Here is a 21,934-nt window from a genome sequence, read left to right as displayed (position 1 = left end):
AACTTAAAAAGGAAGAAGAAGACTCGCAGGGCTAATTCTGGAATTACCACAAAATGCTGGATGCCCAAGCAATAATGTTGGTGCACCTAGCATCACCAAAATCTACTTCCACGAGGAACCCACATACTGTTTCTCCCTCAAATCTGGGCGGCATTGGTGATCATGTTTCTAACGTAGTCAGTGTGGTCGGGGCAGTCCACATGGGCGTGGTGGTGATTGTCGGTCTCATAATCCACGGTGGTGGCGTTGATAGTAATGTCGCGGGCGCGCTCCTCCGGGGCGGCGTTGATCGCGTCGTATTTTTTGCGAGTGCTGTTGCCGAGGGCGGCAAGGGCCATGGTCAGGGCGACAGTAAAGGTGGTCTTGTTGTGGTCCACGAGGCCGATGGCGAAGGGGAGCGGAGAACGGTGCGGCGGCTGCGCCACAAGACTCTACGCTTGCTGCGAATCCGTTGCTTATTGCTCTCTCTCTCTCCTAGTTTTGCATCAATTGCTTTTGCTTATGCACGGTATTAGGTTTCAATTTGCATTTATTGTTAAGGGTTTCTTCTTATTTCCTTAATATTCAAATTTCTGTTAATTAATTTTCTATTCAACCTCCCATACCACCAATCTCGTTGTTCGCTCCTCTTATTCTGAAATGGGCTCTTCCCATGAGCCCATCAATTTCAGGTTTGTTTCTCTTCTTTAAACAAGCTGTTTGTAGAAATGCTTCTGTGGAACTAAGACGATAATAATAATAATTGTTCGTTATGGCTGAAATAAATAAAATTTGTTGTTAGGAAGCCATCATTTAAATGGTGAAGGGTTTTGCTCAAAGTTAGTGGAGAAGCACTTGCTGGAGACCCCTCTCAGAACATTGACCCTAAGGTTACATACCCTGCTTTGCTTTCCCACTCTATTCAATTCTTCTTTTTTTAATAACTTCTCACTTGCATGAGCATGACATTTTTCTACTATTTTATTGTGTGTTACTACCTTCATTATATAAAATTAGTTTTCTAATTGTTAATTACAAGTTTACATAGATATAACAGCCGCAATAGATATTTGCTATGGTTTAATTACTTAAAGGGACATTTTAGGGAAATGAGAAAACAAGTTAACTAGAGAAGAGTGACAATACATAATTCCTGAAAATATAATAATTGAAATGAAATGAAATATTTTGATACATCATGTTGTTCTCAGCATCATTTCTGAAATTATTGTTTTATGGTTGGATACAGATAACCATGACCATTGCAAGGGAGGTGGCAGTGACTCGCCTTGGCATTGAGGTGAATTTTCTTTGCATTAAGTTTGTTTTCATACGACTATTGGTGAGTTTTTTATTAATGAGTTAGGAGTTGTTGGATATGTTGTTTGTTATGAGATGACAAATGTTGAAAGAAAACTTGGATTTGGAAGGGACACATTGGTAAATTACTTATTGACTTTTCAACGTACTTACCACAATGTTCACCTTTTTATTTTTTATTTTTTTAATAGATGATCTTTCATTGTTTAGTGTTGTGCAATACAAATTACTGATATTTTCTATTTTACGTTGTTGATCTATGCCTTCCTTGTGTAGTTGCATGCATTTGTGTATTTGAAACTAAAGTTCCTATGCATAAAACAACCAAAAATATTATCAGCTCTTTTCCAAGTGATCAACTTTCCTATTTGGGCTAAACATTTCTCTTTCTAATTTATTTAACATACCATTTATATAAATCAAGTGATCTCAGGTTTAACAACGTATATTATCATACCTTTTGGAATAAAAAAACATTGTCACAAAGGATGTATTTTAATTGGCTCTAACCAATGGGCAGGATATCATCCACTGCCATGATTGGTCAAGTGCTCTAATTGCATGGCTATTTAAAGACATCTATGCACTTTATGGTCATAGTAAAGCACGAGTTGTCTTCACAATTCATAAACTTGAATTTAGAGCCCATACCATTGGAAAAGTGATAGATACCAACTGGTAAGGGAATAAGGACTGAATTTTATTCAAATAAATAGAACAGAAATTACAAATTACACAGAAAACTGAGAAGACTAGTTAATACATAGTGATGGAAGCTTGATTGTGGAGCTTCTATGGAAGTTGGATCTTTGAGCTTCAATGAGGTCCTTTAATGGTGATTTTCCACCATGGAGATGCTGCGAAAGACAAAGGAGTAGAGGAGAAGGGAGACGCCATCCACTAGGGAATAAGCCATGGAAGAAAGAGCTTCACCACCAAGATGAGCCTTGGATAAGAAGCTTGGAGAGGATGCTTCAATGGAGGAAAAGAAAGAGGGAGAGAAAGAGAGAGGGGGGAGCACAAAATTGAAGGAAGAAATAGAGAGAGAAGTTGAACTTTGAGTTGTGTCTCACAAGACTCTCATTCATCAAAGTTACAACAAGTGTTACACATGCTCCTATTTATAGACTAGGTAGCTTCCTTGAGAAGCTTTCTTGAGAAAACTTCCTTGAGAAGCTTCTTTGAGAAAACTTCCTTGAGAAGCTAGAGCTTAGCTACACACACCCATCTAAAAACTAAGCTCACCTCCTTGAGAAGCTTCCTTGAGAAGCTAGAGCTTAGCTACACACACCCCTCTAATAACTAAGCTCACCTCCTTGAGAAGAAAAGCTAGAGCTTAGCTACACACCCCTTATAATAGCTAAGCTCACCTCCATGACAAAATACATGAAAATACAAAAAAAATTCCCTACTACAAAGACTACTCAAAATGCCCTGAAATACAAGGCTAAAACCCTATACTACTAGAATGGCCAAAATACAAGGCCTAAAAGAAGGAAAAAACCTATTCTAATATTTACAAAGAAGAGTGGATCCAACCTTGACCCATGGGCTCAAAAAACTACCCTAAGGTTCATGAGAACCCTAGGGCCTTCTTTAGTAGCTCTAGCCTAAGCCTAAGTTTTGGAGTCTTCTATCCAATACCCTTGGGGGGTAGGATTGCATCACATAGGTTCCCCCAAGATGTTCGAGAGCCTGGTCTCTCCCTTCCTGAAAACCCACTCAAAAACTGCCTAACCCCCCTTGCTGTTACTCTAGAATTTATTCTGCAATAACTGCTTAAGGCAGTTACGTATGGTCCTAAAAACACACACAAAATTTATTCTGTAATAACTGCTTAAGGCAGTTACGTATGGTTCTAAAAACACACACCTAATTAAAATAACAACTGCTTGAAATAACTACCATAAACAACAACTGAAACAATTCAGTCCTATTAATAAATCTTAAGTCTTGGCTCTCCTTTTATAATATTTACTTATAAGAGGCCTAACAATACTCCCCCCCAAAAGATTCACCTTGTCCTCAAGGTGAAAAGAAGGAAATTGGTGCATGATGGTGCCTACTGGTTCCTAAGTGGCTTCAAAGTCTGGGAGGTTAGTCCATTGAATAAGCACCTCGGCAATCCCTGCAACAGTGTTACGCACGGCTTTTACAGCAGCTGGTGTTACCTGCAACTCCAACTCCTCTGATAACATAGGTGGTAAAGGTTGAGGATTCGCTGAAGGGGAGAGGGCCTTCTTGAGTAAAGAAACATGGAATACCGGGTGGATTTTACTCTCCAGTGGAAGGGCTAACTTTAAAGCAACTGACCCAATCTGTTTTGTGATTTGGTAAGGACCATAAAAACGTGGACTAAGCTTCTCATTTGTCTTCCTAGCCAATGATCGTAACCTATATGGTTGTAACTTGAGATACACCCAATTGCCAACATTTAATGCTATTGAACGCCTAGATCGGTCAGCATACTTCTTCATTTGATTCTGCGCCTTGGCCAAATTTCCTTTGAGATCATGTAACATTTGGTCCCTGTCATTAGTCATCACGTTTACCTCTTCCACAGTTGATGGAATAGTGGCTCCTTTCAAAAGATGGGGTGGGTCACGACCATACAAGGCTTTGAAAGGAGTCAATTTCAGAGAGTTGTTGTAGTTGGTGTTAAACCAAAACTCAGCCCAACTTAACCACTTAGGCCATTGTTGAGGTTTAGTCCCTGTGAGGCACCGCAGATAAGTCTCCAAGCAACGATTGACCACCTCGGTTTGACCATCTGTTTGGGGATGGTAAGCAGGGCTAAATTTGAGTCTAGTGCCGGCCAATTTGAACAATTCTGACCAAAAGTGGCTGAGAAAAATTTTGTCACGATCCGATACAATCGAAGAAGGGAACCCGTGCAATTTAACTATCTCTTTGATAAAAACTTCAGCAACCTCTTTTGCAGTAAAGGGATGGCTAAGTGCAATGAAATGAGTGTATTTAGTCAATCTATCAACCACTACTAAGATGACATTTTTTCCGTGAGCCTTGGGTAGCCCTTCAATGAAGTCCATTTGAGTTGGTATAGGCAATGGTTGAAGAAGTCCTGCTGGAGAAAAAGCTTGATATTTATTCATTTGGCATACCTCACATGTCGCTACATGTTGCTGGATGTCTTTCCGCATTCCCTCCCAATAAACAACTTCTGAAATTCGTTTATAGGTTCTAAAGAAACCCGAATGTCCCCCCACATCCAAATTGTGAAATTCTTGTAACAACAATGGAATTCGAGAAGAGCCTTTGGGAAGCACTAACCATCCTTTATAAAACAGTTTCTGGTTTTGAAATTTATAGCCCGGATGAGAATTAATATCTTGTATCAGATCATGAATGATTCCTTGGAGCTTAGGATCATGGTGAATTTCAGTTTCCCAATCTTTTATTTGCTCAAAGTGGATTGAAGACAAAGCTGAAAATGTCATCTTTCTAGAGAGAGCATCAACCACCCCGTTTTCCTTTTCTGGTCTATATTGTATCTCAAAATCCAAACCCATGAGTTTAGAGGTCCACCTGAAATATTCCTCGCCCATTACTCGTTGTTTAGTGAGGAATTTGAGGCTCTTCTGATCAGTTAAAATTATGAAGTGCCTTCCCAACAAGTAGTGCCTCCATTTTTGGACAGCCATCACAATTGCCATTAATTCCCTCTCATATACTGACTTAGTTTGCGCCCTATCAGATAAAGTATGGCTGAGAAAAGCCACAGGTCTACCCTTCTGCATTAGAACTGCTCCTAGCCCTTTGTTGGATGCATCAGTTTCTATAGTAAACGTTTTGGAAAAATCAGGGACTGTTAGAATAGGCAATTCAGCCACCAATTGCTTTAAGTTTTCCAAGGCAGCTTGTGCTTCCTCATTCCACTGAAACTTATCTGTCTTCAAAAATTAAGTCAAAGGTCGGGCTATCTTACCATAGTCCTTAACAAACCTTCTATAGTAACCCGTCAACCCCAAAAATCCCCTCAAAGCCTTAACATCCTTGGGTATAGGCCAGTCCAACATAGCATCAATTTTCCAGGGGTCTGCTGCCACACCTTCTGCAGAAATGATATGACCCAAATATTCCAATTGAGTTTGGCTAAAATTACATTTTTTTTTCTTATTAGCAAACAACTGGTTCTCCTTCAACAATGCTAAAACAACCCATAAATGCTCCTTATGGTCATCCTCACCTTTGCTGTAAACCAAAATATCGTCAAAGAAAACAAGTACAAATTTCCTCAAATATGGCCTTAGCACCTCGTTCATAAGATATTGGAAGGTGGAAGGTGCATTGGTGAGTCCAAATGGCATGACCACAAACTCATAATGCCCTTCATGAGTCCGGAAATCCGTTTTATGAATGTCCTCCTCACGCATCCTGATCTGATGGTAACCGGATCGTAAATCCAACTTTGGAAAAACCACCGCTCCTCCCAATTCATCAAGCAATTCATCTATAATAGGAATAGGAAACTTATCTGGTATAGTAATCTTGTTAAGAGCCCAATAATCTACACAAAAATGCCATCCACCATCTTTTTTCTTCACCAAGATTATAGGACTAGAATAAAGACTAACACTAGTTCTGATTAGACCAGAGTTAAGCATATCATCTACTAACTTTTCAATTTCATTTTTCTGGTAATGTGGGTACCTATATGGTCTGATGATAGGAATATTAGACCCTTCCTTTAACCGAATCGCATGATCTTGCCTCTTAGGGGGTGGTAATCCTTCCGGCTCTTGAAAGACTGATTCATACTCTTCCAAAATCGATTCTGTTCAAGCAGGATAAATTGCTGATTCTCTACCTTCCCCTTGCAAGTGACAGTACTTCACCAGGAATCCTTGATCTTGATCACTTAGAGTCTTTAGGATAGATTTTAAAGAGGCTACAGCCCTAGTTAAAGCTGAGTCTCCCTTCAATGTGTGGTATCCATTGGCAACTGGAATTTTAAGAGTTAATTCATGAAAATATGCTCTTACTTCTCCCAAACTAGCCAACCATTCCATTCCCAACACCACATCCACTCCTCCAAGATCAAAGACATAGAAATCTTGTTGAATTTTTAGACCCTGCATCTCCAATGTCAATTCGGAACATATCCCTTCACAATCTAGCTTTCTCCCATCACCCACCTCCACAGTATAGATGGAGGTTGCATTCATATCTAATTCCTGTCGTTTCACAAACGTGGCTGAAATAAAATTATGAGAGGCTCCACAATCAATAAGTACCATGACTTGTTCCTTCCCAATCTTACCCCACAACTTAATTGTTTTCTTTGATGAAAGGCTAGCAATACTACACATAGATAACTGGAGGTCTTTTGGCTCCCTCTCTTCCTCAATTGCATTAGTATCCCCCGCTGTACCCACTTCGTCATCCTCTTCGGTCAACACTAAAACTTGTAACTGTTTGTTGGCACACACATGGCCTGGACCAAACTTTTCATCACACCGAAAACACAATCCCTTCCAAGACCTCTCTTAGAACTCCGCATCTGTTAACTTTCTAAAGTTTCTTCCTCTGAAGGTATTGGAAACCTTCACTACACTTCCCTCTCCGGTAGAACTTCCAATCTCGGACACATTGGATTGTTGCTTCACTCCCGGTTCCCATGTCACTGTGCGGTTGCTGTTGTACGTCCTCATTGGCCTGCTCATCGCACTTGTTGGATTTCCCTCCTTGATGGACAACTGGTTTTTCTCATCCACTCGCTATGCACAATCCATTAAATCAGACAAACTTTCTGTTGGATGGAGCTTTAACTCTGCCCTAATTATTTCCTTTAGTCCATTCAAAAAAATCCCTCTCAAGCACGCTGGTTCTGCACTCTTTAACGGACCAGCATAGAGTTCAAACTTCTCTCTATATTCTTCCACTAAGCCTGTTTGTTTGAGACTCAGCAACAATTCAAAAGGACTCTCAACCATGGTGGGTTGGAAACGCCTAATAACCATTGTCCGAAAATCCTCCCAATTTGGATGGTGCGCAGAAAACTCCCACCATTGATACCAAGTCAGCGTTTTCCCTTCCATTGCTACCATAACCGCCTGCAACTTTTCCTCTTCAGACATCCCCTTCAAATCAAAATACCTCTCTACTCTGGTTGTCTAGCCATACGCATCCTCTCCATTAAAAACAGGTATCTCTAACTTCCTCCATCTATCCACTTTGTGTCGTCCTCCATTGTGACTTCCATGTGTTTCACCTTGAGGAATTGTGTGGCTGTGTTCGATGCTCTCTTCTTCCTGTCTTGCACGAATTTCTTGCACTACGGCCTATGCTTCCCTTAACTGTTCATCGCTCTTCTCTATTGTTTCACACATCACCAACAAGCCTTCAAACCCCCTCTCCAATGCCTCCATTCTAGCCTCCATGTTGTGTGTTGACACCATGAATTTGTCTCCAGGAACTTGTTGCTCTGATACCAGTTGATAGATACCAACTGGTAAGGGAATAAGGACTGAATTTTATTCAAAGAAATAGAATAGAAATTACAAATTACACAGGAAACTGAGTAGACTAGTTAATACATAGGTTCCCCCAAGATGTTCAAGAGCCTGGTCTCTCCCTTCCTGAAAACCCACTCAAAAACTGCCTAACCCCCCTGCTGTTACTCCAGAATTTATTCTGCAATAACTGCTTAAGGCAGTTACGTATGGTCCTAAAAACACACACAAAATTTATTCTGCAATAACTGCTTAAGGCAGTTACGTATGGTTCTAAAAACACACACCTAATTAAAATAACAACTGCTTGAAATAACTACCATAAACAGCAACTGAAACAATTCAATCCTATTAATAAATCTTAAGTCTTGGCTCTCCTCTTATAATATTTACTTATAAGAGGCCTAACAAAAAGCTATGGCATATGCTGACAAAGCTACAACTGTAAGTGCTGATTATTCCCCTTCATAATATAAATTTTGGAGTTTAAACAGAATCAATAATTTGAAATGAAGAAGCTGATTATGAGTTTTACATCTTGGTGATGCGTATTTGGCAGGTCTCTCCCACGTACTCAAGAGAGATTGCAGGTAATACCGTAATTGCTTCTCATCTTCCCAAGTTCCATGGTATAATAAATGGAATCGACCCAGATATATGGGACCCATATAATGATAAATTCATTCCTGTAGGTAGACATATATATACAGATCTTTGTTATTCTCTTCTTACATAGGTCATACAATGGCATGTAGTTATCAAAGTTAAGTCCCAACATTGTGGCTGCTTATAAACAATGTGTACTTACTAAGTTAGAAACTTAAGCTAGAAAAATGTTGATGATGTGTTTATCTTCACCTTTTACATCCTTTGGATAATCATAATGACTGCTCCATCCTATATTGGTTCTTACCAATGCCTTTAAAATAATGCAACAGAATTTACTACTTCCTATGGATCAGCAGCCACTGGTAGTGGTAGTGGCAGCGGCAGTGCTGGTAGTGGTTACAACACTGTTCAGCCATCACCACCTACTACTAATCAAATTCAACAATCAGCACAGCCTTGATCACAAACTAAGAAAATTGAAATGCTTCTCCTACAATGCATAAAGTAGCAATGAAAACTCTGTCGCAGAAAGTAGAATAAACAAGAGTAGGTACCTGACAGTGAGATGTGACGGCGAGCAAGAGTAAGACTAAGGACTTGAAGCGTCGCCATGAAGAGTGAGAGCGAGATTGAGGAGTCATCACACCGCCGCGGAGAGTGAGACTGAGGAGTCGCTGCACCGTTGCAGAGAGTGAGAGCGAGAACGAGAGATGAGGGTTAGAGTGGATCAGAGTGAGCGCGAGAAAAAGAGGGAGATAAATTCAATAACAGCACAAACACAAAGTTGATTTTTATGAAAATCAACGTTAACTTGAGCTCGTTAACATCGATTATTTTAGTAATAAGGAGTTCTGCTTGAAGCGATGATTAATCTTTGTATGGGACTCTCAGTACACACAAGGAGGGTATTTTCTTCTCAACATAATTTATTTCATAACTAAAGGTCAATAATCAAGATTCGAGACCACTTGATTAAAGACACAAACCATTATCACATGTGTTAACCGTTAGAATATATCACCTGGATTTAGTATATATCCACCTTGATTTAGCCGTAATTGAATACTCGGTTTTCAGTTTCTCTTATCATTACCAATATCTTATTCATGCTTCTTTTTACAGCAAACACGGGTTGAACCTCTAGAAATTGTATACAAAGCCTAACCTTTTTTTTTTTACCTCTATTGTGTGTCGTTATTTTCAAGATATTCAACCTCATGCGGTTCAATGATGAAGAGCTACACTGATGCAATGCAGCCCCATCTTATTGCCTGTAATTTTTATTATTTTTTATATATTTTACTTTAATAAAATCAAGCATACAATTTCTCTACTTTTTTAAAAAATTATAAACGAACATGTTCGTGATGACAAATAGTTGAGCTGTAATAGAGGGTTTTGGAAGTTACTAATTTTGCAAATAAATTGCTTTAGATTACAAGGGTCTCAATTTTTTATATTAGCAAATATAGGCTTCTTGTATAATATAAAAATCAACAATATTATGCAACATAGTCATTGTATTTACGTAACACTATATATCCAAGGGAAGTATTGAACAAAGGGAACATACAGAATGTGTGCAATCCTTCAGGTCTATTATGGTTTGATATTTTCTTTGTTTGAGGTTAGGACCCGCTACACAGTCGCCTATCTTTTGTAAGTTCATTTTATTCCACAGTTAAACCATCTTAGTATTTTACTTGCAATTGGCAACTGCTTCTGATTAGTAATATTGATCAGAACATAGTTTCAGTAGTATTCGCTTTGAAAAATGTTATATGGACATCCATTGTGCTACTTAACACTTGGAGAGAAAAAAAAATATAAATATGATAAGATTTGTCATGTGATAGAAAGAAAGATAAAAATAAATTAGAGGTGTTAGAACATCTCCAATAGAAGATCAAAATTTGTGATCTTAATCAATTTTTAGGTAAATCTCACATTATCACATCACTCTAAAGATCTATATAATTTTTTGTTTCAATAAAAGATAAAATTTTATGACCTTAAACCATTTTTTATAGGTCCGACAAAGAATTCACATTCTAAGATCAAAAAAAAATTTCTCAAAACTTCTCCCTTCCCACTTCCCACAATTCTCACTTTCCCATGCCTTCCTATTTCAACTTCTCCCCAATAGCAACTCCTCCCTCTCTATTTCACTTACCAACACACATTATCGTTGTCCCCCAACCCCCACTCTTCCTTTGCCATGCCGCAATTACACCACCCTCACCCTCCCAGAATTGGTCATCCTCCCTCCTCATTGCTCCATCATGCCGCAACCACGCCACCCTCACCCTCCCAAAATCATGCTCCTCTCCTCCCTCATCGCTTCTCTGTTGCATCACTGCCACCCTCTCTTCCCACCACCGTGAACCTCTCCTCCCTCCCTTTTTCTCTACCATGCCATCACCACCATCTCCTTACTCCTCCGTGATCTCCTCTTCCTCTCTTCTCTATCGCGTCATCCTCATACTCCCTTAAATATGTAATTTTGTTTTTTAATTTCTTTTTTATTTTTATTGTTCATTTTTGGGACTATTATCAGTCTTTGTTGTTGAATTTTATTGTTGATTTTTTGGACTGATTTTGTTTGTGTTCTCCTTCTCCATTTATTTTTTTTCCCTCAATTTATGTTGCTTCCCACGAACCACCATGGAGAGTTGGATTAGGAAAAAAAATTGATTCACGTGTTGTTCTTTGAATGTTCTACAAGAACAATCTTGACATGCGGGAGATTAAGCCCCTCCCTCAAAGAACAAATCTTAGCAAGATCAATTCTTTCATCTAAGACTAAGGTATAAGAACACCTATTAGAGATGTTTTCAAAAGAGTATTTAAAATGATGAAATATTTTTATATCATTACTCTATTTAGACTTTCCTACACTCAATCCTATCACAATGTAATGTCCATTTATTGATGAGGAACATAAGGTTAATGATATATATACATATACAAGAGTAGGTGTCCCATTTGTGAATTTTACAAAATGAAGACTAAAAAATAAATTAACAATTAATACATCTTTAAAATGGGTTTGTTTCTTATCATTAGAAGGAAAAAAAAGGATGCATGACCTTTCTCGTTCTCTCCTGAACTTAGGAGAAAAGTTTCTAGCACTCTTTCCATTTAAACTTATTATACAATATTCGTACGCAACTGTATATCTTTTCAAAAAAAACTAAACAGAAAAATATTCCATTTATCATTCTTATTTTCTTTAACTAACCAAGAATAATCAATATTATATGTTATAACTGAGTCTGAGTATTGATAAAAGTACGTCGAGTTACTAAAAAAAAAAAACAGAAGCTGCTCAAATATGCCGAAAATGCATAAAACTGGAGGGAAATGAACAATACTTGACCCGAGAGGCAAGATTAAAGACATTATAAAACACGAGCATTATAAAAAATAAAATAAAACAAAGGTGACTGCAAAACAGGTCATTTTGCAAATTTTAATAATAACATAATTACGCGCAAAGTAACTAAGTCTCAATGTTATATAGCACAACTTCCACAGATGCAGACCCATTAGTTAGAAACATAGATAAAAACATTATAAATCACTTACGGCGGCATAGCTAGCTATAGCTATCCAAAAGTGTTTTTGTGAAAATGAGAACATCTAGACGAGTTTGACTAAAATGTTAACCCTCTTAAAGTGATGAACTTTTCTTGTATCTCGGCTACACGCCGGATATTGTTTGCTTTCTTCAGCTCCAATTTTGACTTTTGGGATAATCCATGTTTAATCTCATGACCAATGGTTGAAATTGAGTTGGCAACATTTGTTAGCTCAGAAGTCAGCTCAGCTTTAGTCTTCTTCATGGTTTCAAGGCCATTACTTATCCGGTTCCGTTTCGCTTTAAGTTGCCGAATTTGATCATCAATTTCTCGAATAGTTAGAGTGCTTATGTCGATTTCAGCCTCTTGCTGGCCTATTTTGTCCTTTAATTCGTTGTACTCTTTTTTGAGACTAGGAACTTTAAGTTTCTTTGCCTCTAGGTCAGCTAAAAAATTGTTTACCTCCTCAATGTTTTCCTTAGCCTCCACGAAAGCCTCACCAGCTAACGGAACTTGTTCCACCAACTTCAACTTAAACAGTTGATCAACACTAAGACTAGGATCTTCGCGAATATGTGCTGCAAGGGTTGCAACTTCTGCAACATCACTACGAGAGACCAAAGAAGGAAAATCTATAGCAAGAAGGGAAGAAAGCTTCTTCTTGCAGCTCTCAATCATTTCATTATCATCCAAAACGGTAGGAGGAGTCAGATGATCCGATGGTGTAGTCTCAATTTCAGGCATAACAAGCATGTCCTCCAAGGTATCTAGATAGTCATCCAAATTCACAACTTGATCAGGTGTTAAATGGGGTCGACCCTGAACTAGTCCAAAAGACTTCTTCGGGGGGCGACCGACACTTCGTGTTTTTCGTTTTAACTTCTTTCCCAGGGTGCCAATCTCATCTGTCGCATCTTCTCCAGCCTCCGATGATGGTAGAGCTAATAGTGCTAGAGATTTGTGAGTGGGGACACTCAGGCTTCCTGTTTCTTGTTTTAACTTCTTTCTTGGGGTGCCAATTTCATCTGTGGCATCTTCTCCAGTCTCTAGTGATTCTATAGCTAAAACGCCATATACATCAAACAATAAGAAAAATACATAAAATGAAGGAACAACAAAAGTTGGAAGGATGAGTTAGAAGTAAAGTTACTCCGTAGCAGACAAGAGGATCCCAACTTAGTTCACAAACTTCACACCAAAAAGATTATTGATTTGCTCCTTTCTAGAACTAAGATATTCATCTCATCACCATCATTTTCCAAAGTATTCAGAAAGACAACTGTCACACCACACTTTAAAAAAAAATACAGAGGAAATATACATAATACAAGTCATCACTAGTATCTTATTATTCACCTTCGTACAAGAAGTATGAAGGAAGCAAGTCCATCAACAAATGATAAAAATCACAAACCATTGCAGTAAAAGTTGAACAGTGTAGGGGCTCATGACAATCATGGAGGAAAAGTATCAACAATGACTAAGAAAACTGAGACAAATAGAAGGACTTTTATGCAGGAAAAAATTGAAAGATTTAAACTACAGCAAATCAAGACAATACCAAAAATAAAAAAAACAAGGCAAAAATGAATGAGAAAATAGCAACACTAGGTTGAAAAGAAAATTGTGAAACTGTTTTTGGCTAACCTTTTGTAGGGGTTTGCTGAGTTGAGGGAATCTGCCAGCTAAATAAAGCAAAGAATGCTTCAATTTTCATGTCAGGATAATTTGATTGAAGATATCTACTAATATCAGCCTTGCTTCGAAACTCTGCCTTGCGACGAGACTTCTCAAGAGATCTTGGAAGAGTAAGGAATCTATCAGTAAAATATCCAGAATTGTTCATCCTTTTTGCCACTTTCCAGCCCCATACATCACCAGGATTAGGCCACCCTTCAGGTGCATATGGCAAACCTACACCAGAAGAAAAAGGTGACACTGGTTGAAGATCAAAGGTTTTCTCCTTTGTCACATCCTTACAAGCATTGCTGTCAATTGGAGTGTCATTCTTCAAGGATTCCCTTTCATCCGTAGAATTATTAAAAGCATTGTTGTCAACTGGAGTGTCATTCTTCAAGGATTCCCTTTCATCTGTAGAATTATTACAAGCATTGTTGTCAATTGGAGTGTCATTCTTCAAGGATTCCCTTTCATCTGTAGAATTATTACAAGCATTGTTGTCAATTGGAGTGTCATTCTTCAAGGATTCCCTTTCATCTGTAGAATTATTACAAGCATTGTTGTCAATTGGAGTGTCATTCTTCAAGGATTCCCTTTCATCTGTAGAATTATTACAAGCATTGTTGTCAATTGGAGTGTCATTCTTCAAGGATTCCCTTTCATCCTTAGAACTGCAATAACAGAGAAGACAATGTCAACTGCTGAAGAGTCCATATGAACACACAATTGCTTATATTTTCCTGTATATTAGCACGTACTAAAATGTTTATGTATTCATGTGCTTGTAGAATAAATTTGATGATATAAATGGAGTTCCCTAGAACTTAATCCTACTACAGAAGTCACTGTCATTGTGCAAATGTGAGCCAGCTAATGTGAAGATGATCACAAAATACCAAGTACACAGGTGAAAAAATGTTGCCGACTTCATTCACCACTTACTTAGGAATTGAGATAAATATGTAATATCATGACCATGGCCCAACAATTAGTGCTTATCATAAACTCACTGAGATTTAACATTTGTGCTATTCAAGTCGCATGAGTTAAACAACAAACGTGAAAGAATAGCTTTTCAAACTCCAACAAGGAAAAATAAATAAAATGACAAAAGCTCATAATGTGAAAGATATACAGTGGAGAAAAAAAAAGTATCGCAAGCATTAAATAATCACTCGATCACCACATATTGATTATCTTGCTTGCTATGTTATGCAGCATGATGCTCCAAGAATCAAAGACAGTCTGAGAATCCATAATGTTTAAAAGTAGTCACTTTTTTAAACAACAAAAGCCTTATCCCACTAGGTGAAGTAGACTACGGCTATGTTTGGATAAAAGTTGAGAAAATACTAAGCACATTTCCAAACTCTAATGCACAAAATGAAGAAGCGAAAATTCATTTCTTTGAGATTGAAAGTACTTTTAAGTTCTCCCAACTGAAATCCAAACATACAGTGCATACTGCATAGATCACTCAACATGACACCATTTGACTCATTTTAAAACCAAATATTCAGAGATATTATTTACCTTGAAATTCCTCTTAATAACTTCCTCAACAACAACAACATCAGCAGCACTATCCCACTTTTTTAAAACGAAAGTTTTTTTTTTCTCAAAAAATGTTCTTTAAAATAAGTCAATCCAAATAATCACGGCCTTCAAAACAACACCATTTTTAATATAAAAGAACCAAAATTTCTAAACATGATGGTAACCCTTTAGTTGAATCTTCACAGAACACAAAGAAATTGACATGAACAACCCAAATACGTTCAGCATCTGGAAAAAAAACACGGAAAACAACAAATAATCTGTCCCTCATTGCTCTTCGCACTTCGCAGCAAGCTATACAAATTTTGTGATCTAAAATAAAGAGGCATTCGGGACTTCTAATTCTATAATAATCGTAGTCTAAGCTTGCATAGTTGCATATAACATGTTCTAAGGTCTGATTCAACCTATTCCTAAAAAACGAGCAAAAAAAAAACTCAAAAGGGCAAAATGGTAAATTACCAAAGTTGGGGGAGGGGGGGGGGGGGAACAAGAAGAAGAATGAAAAAGGAGAAAACTTGACCTGGTGGGAGTGATAGTGAGAGTGTCTGGTTGAGCCATGTACGGAAGAAGAAGCGAATCGCGGATGTGTTACAGAGAGAACTGCGCGAAAATTAGAAAACGCGAAGATTAGGGTTAGGGGAGGAAAGAAACTGAACTGTACCGGCGAGGCGTTACATGGTACGATGCCGGAGGCGAATTCGGAGATGGGGTCGGAGAGTTTCGACGAGAGGAGGGGTGATTTGGGGATTGGGAGGAGGACTGTGACAGAAAAAGAAAAAAAATGCTTCACGAGTCACAATGCGAAAGAGGAAGAAGGGTTTAGTTTACTCACGTGTTACTCATATGCTCTTTGTTATTCTTGGTAAGATAATTATGATCCGTTGGATCTTTTTATATTAAGGGCTGAGATTTATTCTTAGAATTGCACGTCTCAAAAACCATATAAGTTGTGTTTGGTTGAAGGTGGTTCGGAAGATGGAAATAGTGAAAAAACATTGTTGAAGGTGTTGCTTCGAAAGATGGAAATAGTGAAAAACATTCTTTGAGATCACTTGGGTCTTATATTTTTTATATTTTACTTCAATTAAAAAAAAATTCATTATCTTTATTTTCATCCTCTAAGTTAAACACAACATTAAAGACATAATATAATATTATCAAACTTAGCTTGGATGGATAAGTCGACATGTTAACTCAAAACTTATTATATAATTGATTTGTTAGGTTTGAGTCAGTAGATAAATTAATCATACGTATGGGTGCATCTCGTTTTAGTGAATTTAGAGATTAAACCGATGAATCATATAATTTTTAATTTTTACTTTTACAATTGAAAAATATTAATTATATGAGAAAATTCAATTTTTAACTTACACGGTGTTATTTTATAGATTTGATTTTTTTTAGCAAGTATAATTGCATCTTAAGATTTGAGATGATAAAGTTATTGTCATTTTCAATTTGGTTATTTTCTCTTACTTATATTGTTATTTTTTTCTCTTATTCATAAAAATTGAACACTATACGAAAGGATTCATAATACTCACATATTTTACCCAATCAATTAAATACATACTTTGAAAAATGATTATTAGTATTTCTTGTAACAACATAAGTTTTTAAAGTCTAAATACGTAATTTTATAATTATAATTAATTATCATTGTTTTTGTGAAAGATAATAATTAATAATTAATTATCATGAAGCATATAAATAGTATTCATTACATATAATTAAAGTAAATAAATAGATAGAATTTAATTACTTTACTTTTTATATATTTTTTTATATATAACATATTCTAAAAATGCATTTTTACCACAAATTTTTTGTTGGTATGTATTAGGTTTGATATTAGGAAATTTATTATGGATTTAGAATTAATTTTAAATATATTAGCATATGTTTAATTTTACTTGAAAAGGAATTTATAATTGATTTTGAATTCATGATTGATGGTAGGTTAAAACAATTTTAGGTAACAAATCAAATTTTACTTATAGTTTAATTTTATAATAAAACCTTCAAAATATAAATTATATTACTTTAAAATTAATTTTAATAAAATTTAATTTCATTTAAAATTAATTGTATAAACACTTATCCAAAACCCACTTAGAAAAAGTCATTAAAAAATAGAAATATCATTAAATTCCATTAATGAGGTTTGGAATAAAGATTAATAATTGATTAAAGTGTTGGTGGTAGATTCTCTAACATATCGAGTGAAAGAGTAGATGGGAGGAAGGAAGTAAAGAAGCAGCGCAAAAAGCACAGCTGAAGCAAACCACCATCCATCATCACATCCTTCACACCCAAAAATGCAGAACAGCACAGCACCAGCACCCTCCCAGTCCCAGCTGCACTGGCCCTCACTCTCCACCTTCCTCAACCTCAGAGATCCAAAGCCCAAACCCACCCTCCTCCTCTACTCCTTCCTCTTCCTCTCCCTCCTCTCCCTCACCCTCATCCTCTCCCTCTCCTTCACCTCCCCTTCTCCCCACTCCGGCCCGGACCCCTTCCTCCACCCCATCTTCCACACCCACAAACCCTCCACCCCCTCCCCTCCCTCCCTCGCCTACCTCATCTCCGGCTCCCACGGCGACTCTCCCCGGATCCTCCGCCTGCTCCGCGCCACCTACCACCCCCTCAACCTCTACCTCCTCCACCTCGACCCCTCCGCCCCCCACGCCGATCGCGACCACCTCGCCCTCTCCGTCCAGTCCGACCCCGTCTTCAAGGCCGCCCAGAATGTTCACGTTGTCGGGAGGCCCGACTTCGCCTACCACAAAGGCTCCTCCCCTGTCTCGCTCCGCCTCCACGCTGCCGCCATTCTGCTCCGCCTCTCGCAGAACTGGGACTGGTTCGTCAGCCTCGCTGCCGATGCTTACCCTCTTGTTACGCAAGATGGTATATTATATACATATTTGCACGCTATGGTTCTCATGAATGAATTTTCAATTTTTTGGTTCGAGGAGTGGAAATGTGAAACGCATACCTTTTTGATCCCTGAAAGATTTGAAGCTGGTAGTAATAGTTTTGAAAAGATGAGAAATGTGGATGGATTTAGTTGTTTTTTAGGGACTAAAATTGATGCTGAAATGAAGGACTATGTTGATCGAGTTTTCTTATGGTTTGGGGAGTGAAATGCTTACCCTTTTGGTCTCTGAAAGATTTGAAGCTGGTAGTAGTCTTGAAAGATGAAAATGTTAGTTTTTTGTAGGGAGTAAATTGATGTTGAAATGAAGGAATATGTTGATCCTTTTTTTGAGGGATGAATATAGTAATTAGTGATGAAATTGGTGATTTTCATCTTTTTGGACTAATGTGACTAACATGAACTCTTCCCGTAAATAGTGTTTGCATTGATAATGTAAATGGTTTTTAGACTGTCAACTCAATCATAAGCTGCCATATATGGTACCTATATGACAAATTTGTTGAGTATTATTATAACTATTTTAAAAGTTATATCAATGATGATTTTTTATTGCTTGACTTTTACATTGATAGTACATAGCAATTACGTTCTAAATCTTTTAAGTACTGAAAATGATGTTTTGCTCCCTTTATGTTACATGAATATGTTACTTTTAGGTACTGAAAGATTCAAAGTCAGTAGTAGTAGCCTTTGAAAGATGGAAATCTCTGTTTTAATCTTGGAAAGATGAAAATGTGGATCGACCTTTTCAATTTTTAGGGTCTAAATTGATGTTGAAATAATGGACTATAATGACCAACATCTTCATTTTTCAGCAATGAAAGTAGTAATTTTTTTCTTTCAGGTGCTGAAACGATGTTTTTCTCTCTTTATGTGATGTGAGTATTTTGCTTATAATCACGTGTTTTGGTGTTTTGATGATGAATCTTTTGTGGGTGTGTCAGATCTTCTCCACATATTGTCGTTTCTGCCTAAGGATATGAACTTTGTGAATCATTCAAGTTATATTGGATGGAAAGAGTAAGTTAGTGTTTTTGTGTGTTTTCTTCTTTTGTTGTTATTATTTGTTTTGCATAGGGGATTATAATATGGACTGTAAGGATGATACTTGTTTTCCATGTATTTTGATGCTGTAGAGCGAAGAAATTGAAACCTATTATTGTTGATCCTGGCCTGTATCTCTCTGAAGGGACTGAAATGTTTTATGCTACACAGAAGAGAGAACTCCCTAGTGCTTACCGTGTTTTTACAGGTATGGATGGCTTTTATTGTTATGTATTTGAGTCTCTGCATATTTTTGGATTTTCGTTTTGTTTATTTAGAGAGTGTCAACAAGTGCATGAGTGGAAAATAAGTGTATTGGTGATGATAATATTGTGATGGATGATTGACATTCATTGAAAAAAAAAAAACATAAGATCAAGATCTAATGATTAATATTTGTCCTCTCAGTCTAACATTAAAAGAAAACCTTTCATTTTATATGTTTGATTTTTATTTTGTTTTAAGGAAAATCTTTCTTGATGGAATCATGGGACTTCATTCATATGTTCCTTACTGTTCCAGTATGTCATGGATAAATGAGAGATAAATCCCGTGTTCAGCTTACAGAAGAAATCCACTGTTGGAAACATAGTAATGAAAAAAATAATGTTATCTGAGATGAAATATTCGTTGTCTAGTTGCTGGGTGAGATATTCGGAATTTTAATTAGCACCTTTAGGTGAATAGTTGACAATGTATGTTGTCAAAAGTATTTGCCTTGCCCCTCCTGTTCTTCCCTTTAGAAGTTTTAGAGGATACTTGTAGTTACCAAACCACTTTTGATCAAGGTGAAAATGTGAATTCTATGCTAGGTCGTGGAATGTCAGACAGTTACCAACCAGATCAGTGTACTTTAAATTTTGTTTTATTGTTTTGGAGGGTAGAGGGGAAAAAAAAAACCTCAAGAATTACCTGTAGAAGCATTCTTTGTGGGGAAAAAAATTCGGGAGTATTGATCTTGTGGGGATTGCTCATGAACAGGAAGTTAATTAAATTGATTCTTTTAAAACTGGGGCAACAGACCACAGGTTTTGTGGTGTGTTGATACAATGAGATAGAGTACTATAGCATATCCTTGCAAGCCATCAAGTGATTGGCTAAAAGGGAACTTCCACATTGCTATTTTGGTCATGTAAATTGGTGTGTTTGGTCAGTTGCTTGGGAAATTGAGCTACTTCCGGCATTTTCAGTGTTATTAAATTGTTGATTATATAGCATCACCAATTATCATAAATCTTCAGCTGTTGATTCAGTAGCGAAAACACAACAAAATTTTTACACTAACAATGAATCATACATTTTATAGGCATTCTATGGTCACACAAAGTACCTATCATACATTGAAGGGTATAGATTTTGTTTTTACCTTCTTATAGGTAATTTGCTCATGATTTTACTTTAATGAAGTTTCCTTTTTGGACATCTACACAGACTTTGGCTGCCTTGTTGAATTCCTGAGTGTTTCTGCATGTTACTTTCTGTATATGTTTTTATAATATATATTTTGAAAGAATTTTATCATGATCTAATTGTACTTGCCTCTATTCTCAGTTTTCACCATATAATATTTCATTTTCTATCAATAAAAAGAGTTGGGTAAATCTTGCTCTTTTCTTGTGCAGGTTCATCTTTTTCTATCTTAAGCCGCAGTTTCATGGAGTTCTGCATCTTGGGAGAAGACAACTTCCCAAGGATTCTGCTGATGTATTTTGCAAACACACCTTCATCCTTGTCCAACTATTTCCCTACAGTTCTCTGCAACGCTCGACAGTTTAATAGGACAGTCATAAATCAAAACTTATTATATGCTATCCATGACAGCCATAGAAATGATCTTAGACCACTCAATTCCACTGATTTTGATGACATGATTCACAGCGGAGCTGTCTTTGCTCAAAAGTTCCAGAACGATGATCCTGTGCTTGATCTCATTGACCAAAAACTTTTGGGTCGAAGTCCTAGATCAATTGTTCCCGGTGGATGGTGCTTAGGTGAGCCTGGGAACAACACATGTCTAACTTGGGGTGATGCCAAGATCTTGAGACCTGGTACAGGTTCCCAACGGCTTGAGAAGGCCATTGTTGAATTGCTGGCTAATGGCACTTTCCGATCGCGCCAGTGCATATATGAATGAACTGACTCTAGCCTAACATCTCACAATGTAACAGAATAGAAATCCATCTTGAAAGAATCTCAGAAGGATCGGCAACAACTATAGAAATGGTTTTTGTGCCTTATCTATTGAAAATCTTGTAGCATAGTTGGGGTATGGATTTTTTTGGGTGGTGCTTTATACAAGATAGCTATGTATTGTATGAGTATGTATTCTGTTAGCATAATTAAATTTTTGCCGATTCTGATTCGCATTTTTATAATTTAATATGGATATCAATATAGCATGTATGTTCAGATTTGATTGCTGGATGTTGGCAGAGATGTTTGCTTCGTTCTTGAATACTAAAAGTTGGATCAAATGCACTATAGGTGGGAATTATTTCTAATCCCGTGTACGTGTTACAATTAAGTATCAAGGTGTTAGCTTCTTGCTCTTTTTACCCAGGTATGCACTTTTGTTACTGGTGTCAAATCATGAGAACATATTGGGATTAATCTGAAGTGATGAAATTGTTAAAACTGATGAGTACAACACATATTCGTGTTACTTTTACTCATTTCATCCTTATTGATCACTCTAACTAAATAAACGATACGCTTGAGTTGGGGATAAATATTTTTGAATGGTTAAT

At 37.1% G+C, this 21,934-nt stretch overlaps 2 protein-coding genes across 2 annotated transcripts; one reads left to right on the top strand and one right to left on the bottom strand.

The window, feature by feature from the left end:
- Nucleotides 1-11,824: 11,824 nt before the first annotated feature.
- Nucleotides 11,825-16,038, bottom strand: LOC114370895. The gene is made up of 3 exons (XM_028328297.1): nucleotides 15,723-16,038; nucleotides 13,610-14,313; nucleotides 11,825-13,023 (listed from the first exon to the last, which is right to left on the bottom strand). Exons 1-3 carry the CDS (start codon nucleotides 15,758-15,760, stop codon nucleotides 12,038-12,040), a joined length of 1,728 nt encoding a protein of 575 aa, XP_028184098.1. The 5' UTR covers nucleotides 15,761-16,038; the 3' UTR covers nucleotides 11,825-12,037.
- Nucleotides 16,039-17,411: 1,373 nt separating this feature from the next.
- LOC114369471 (beta-glucuronosyltransferase GlcAT14A) lies at nucleotides 17,412-21,681 on the top strand. Its single transcript, XM_028326704.1, has 4 exons — nucleotides 17,412-18,112; nucleotides 19,088-19,163; nucleotides 19,280-19,395; nucleotides 20,810-21,681. Exons 1-4 carry the CDS (start codon nucleotides 17,524-17,526, stop codon nucleotides 21,319-21,321), a joined length of 1,293 nt encoding a protein of 430 aa, XP_028182505.1. The 5' UTR covers nucleotides 17,412-17,523; the 3' UTR covers nucleotides 21,322-21,681.
- Nucleotides 21,682-21,934: the final 253 nt, after the last annotated feature.

Source organism: Glycine soja, chromosome 10 (genome assembly GCF_004193775.1).
Source record: "Glycine soja cultivar W05 chromosome 10, ASM419377v2, whole genome shotgun sequence".
NCBI lineage: Eukaryota > Viridiplantae > Streptophyta > Magnoliopsida > Fabales > Fabaceae > Glycine > Glycine soja.
This window is presented reverse-complemented; position numbering and strand designations above follow the sequence as displayed.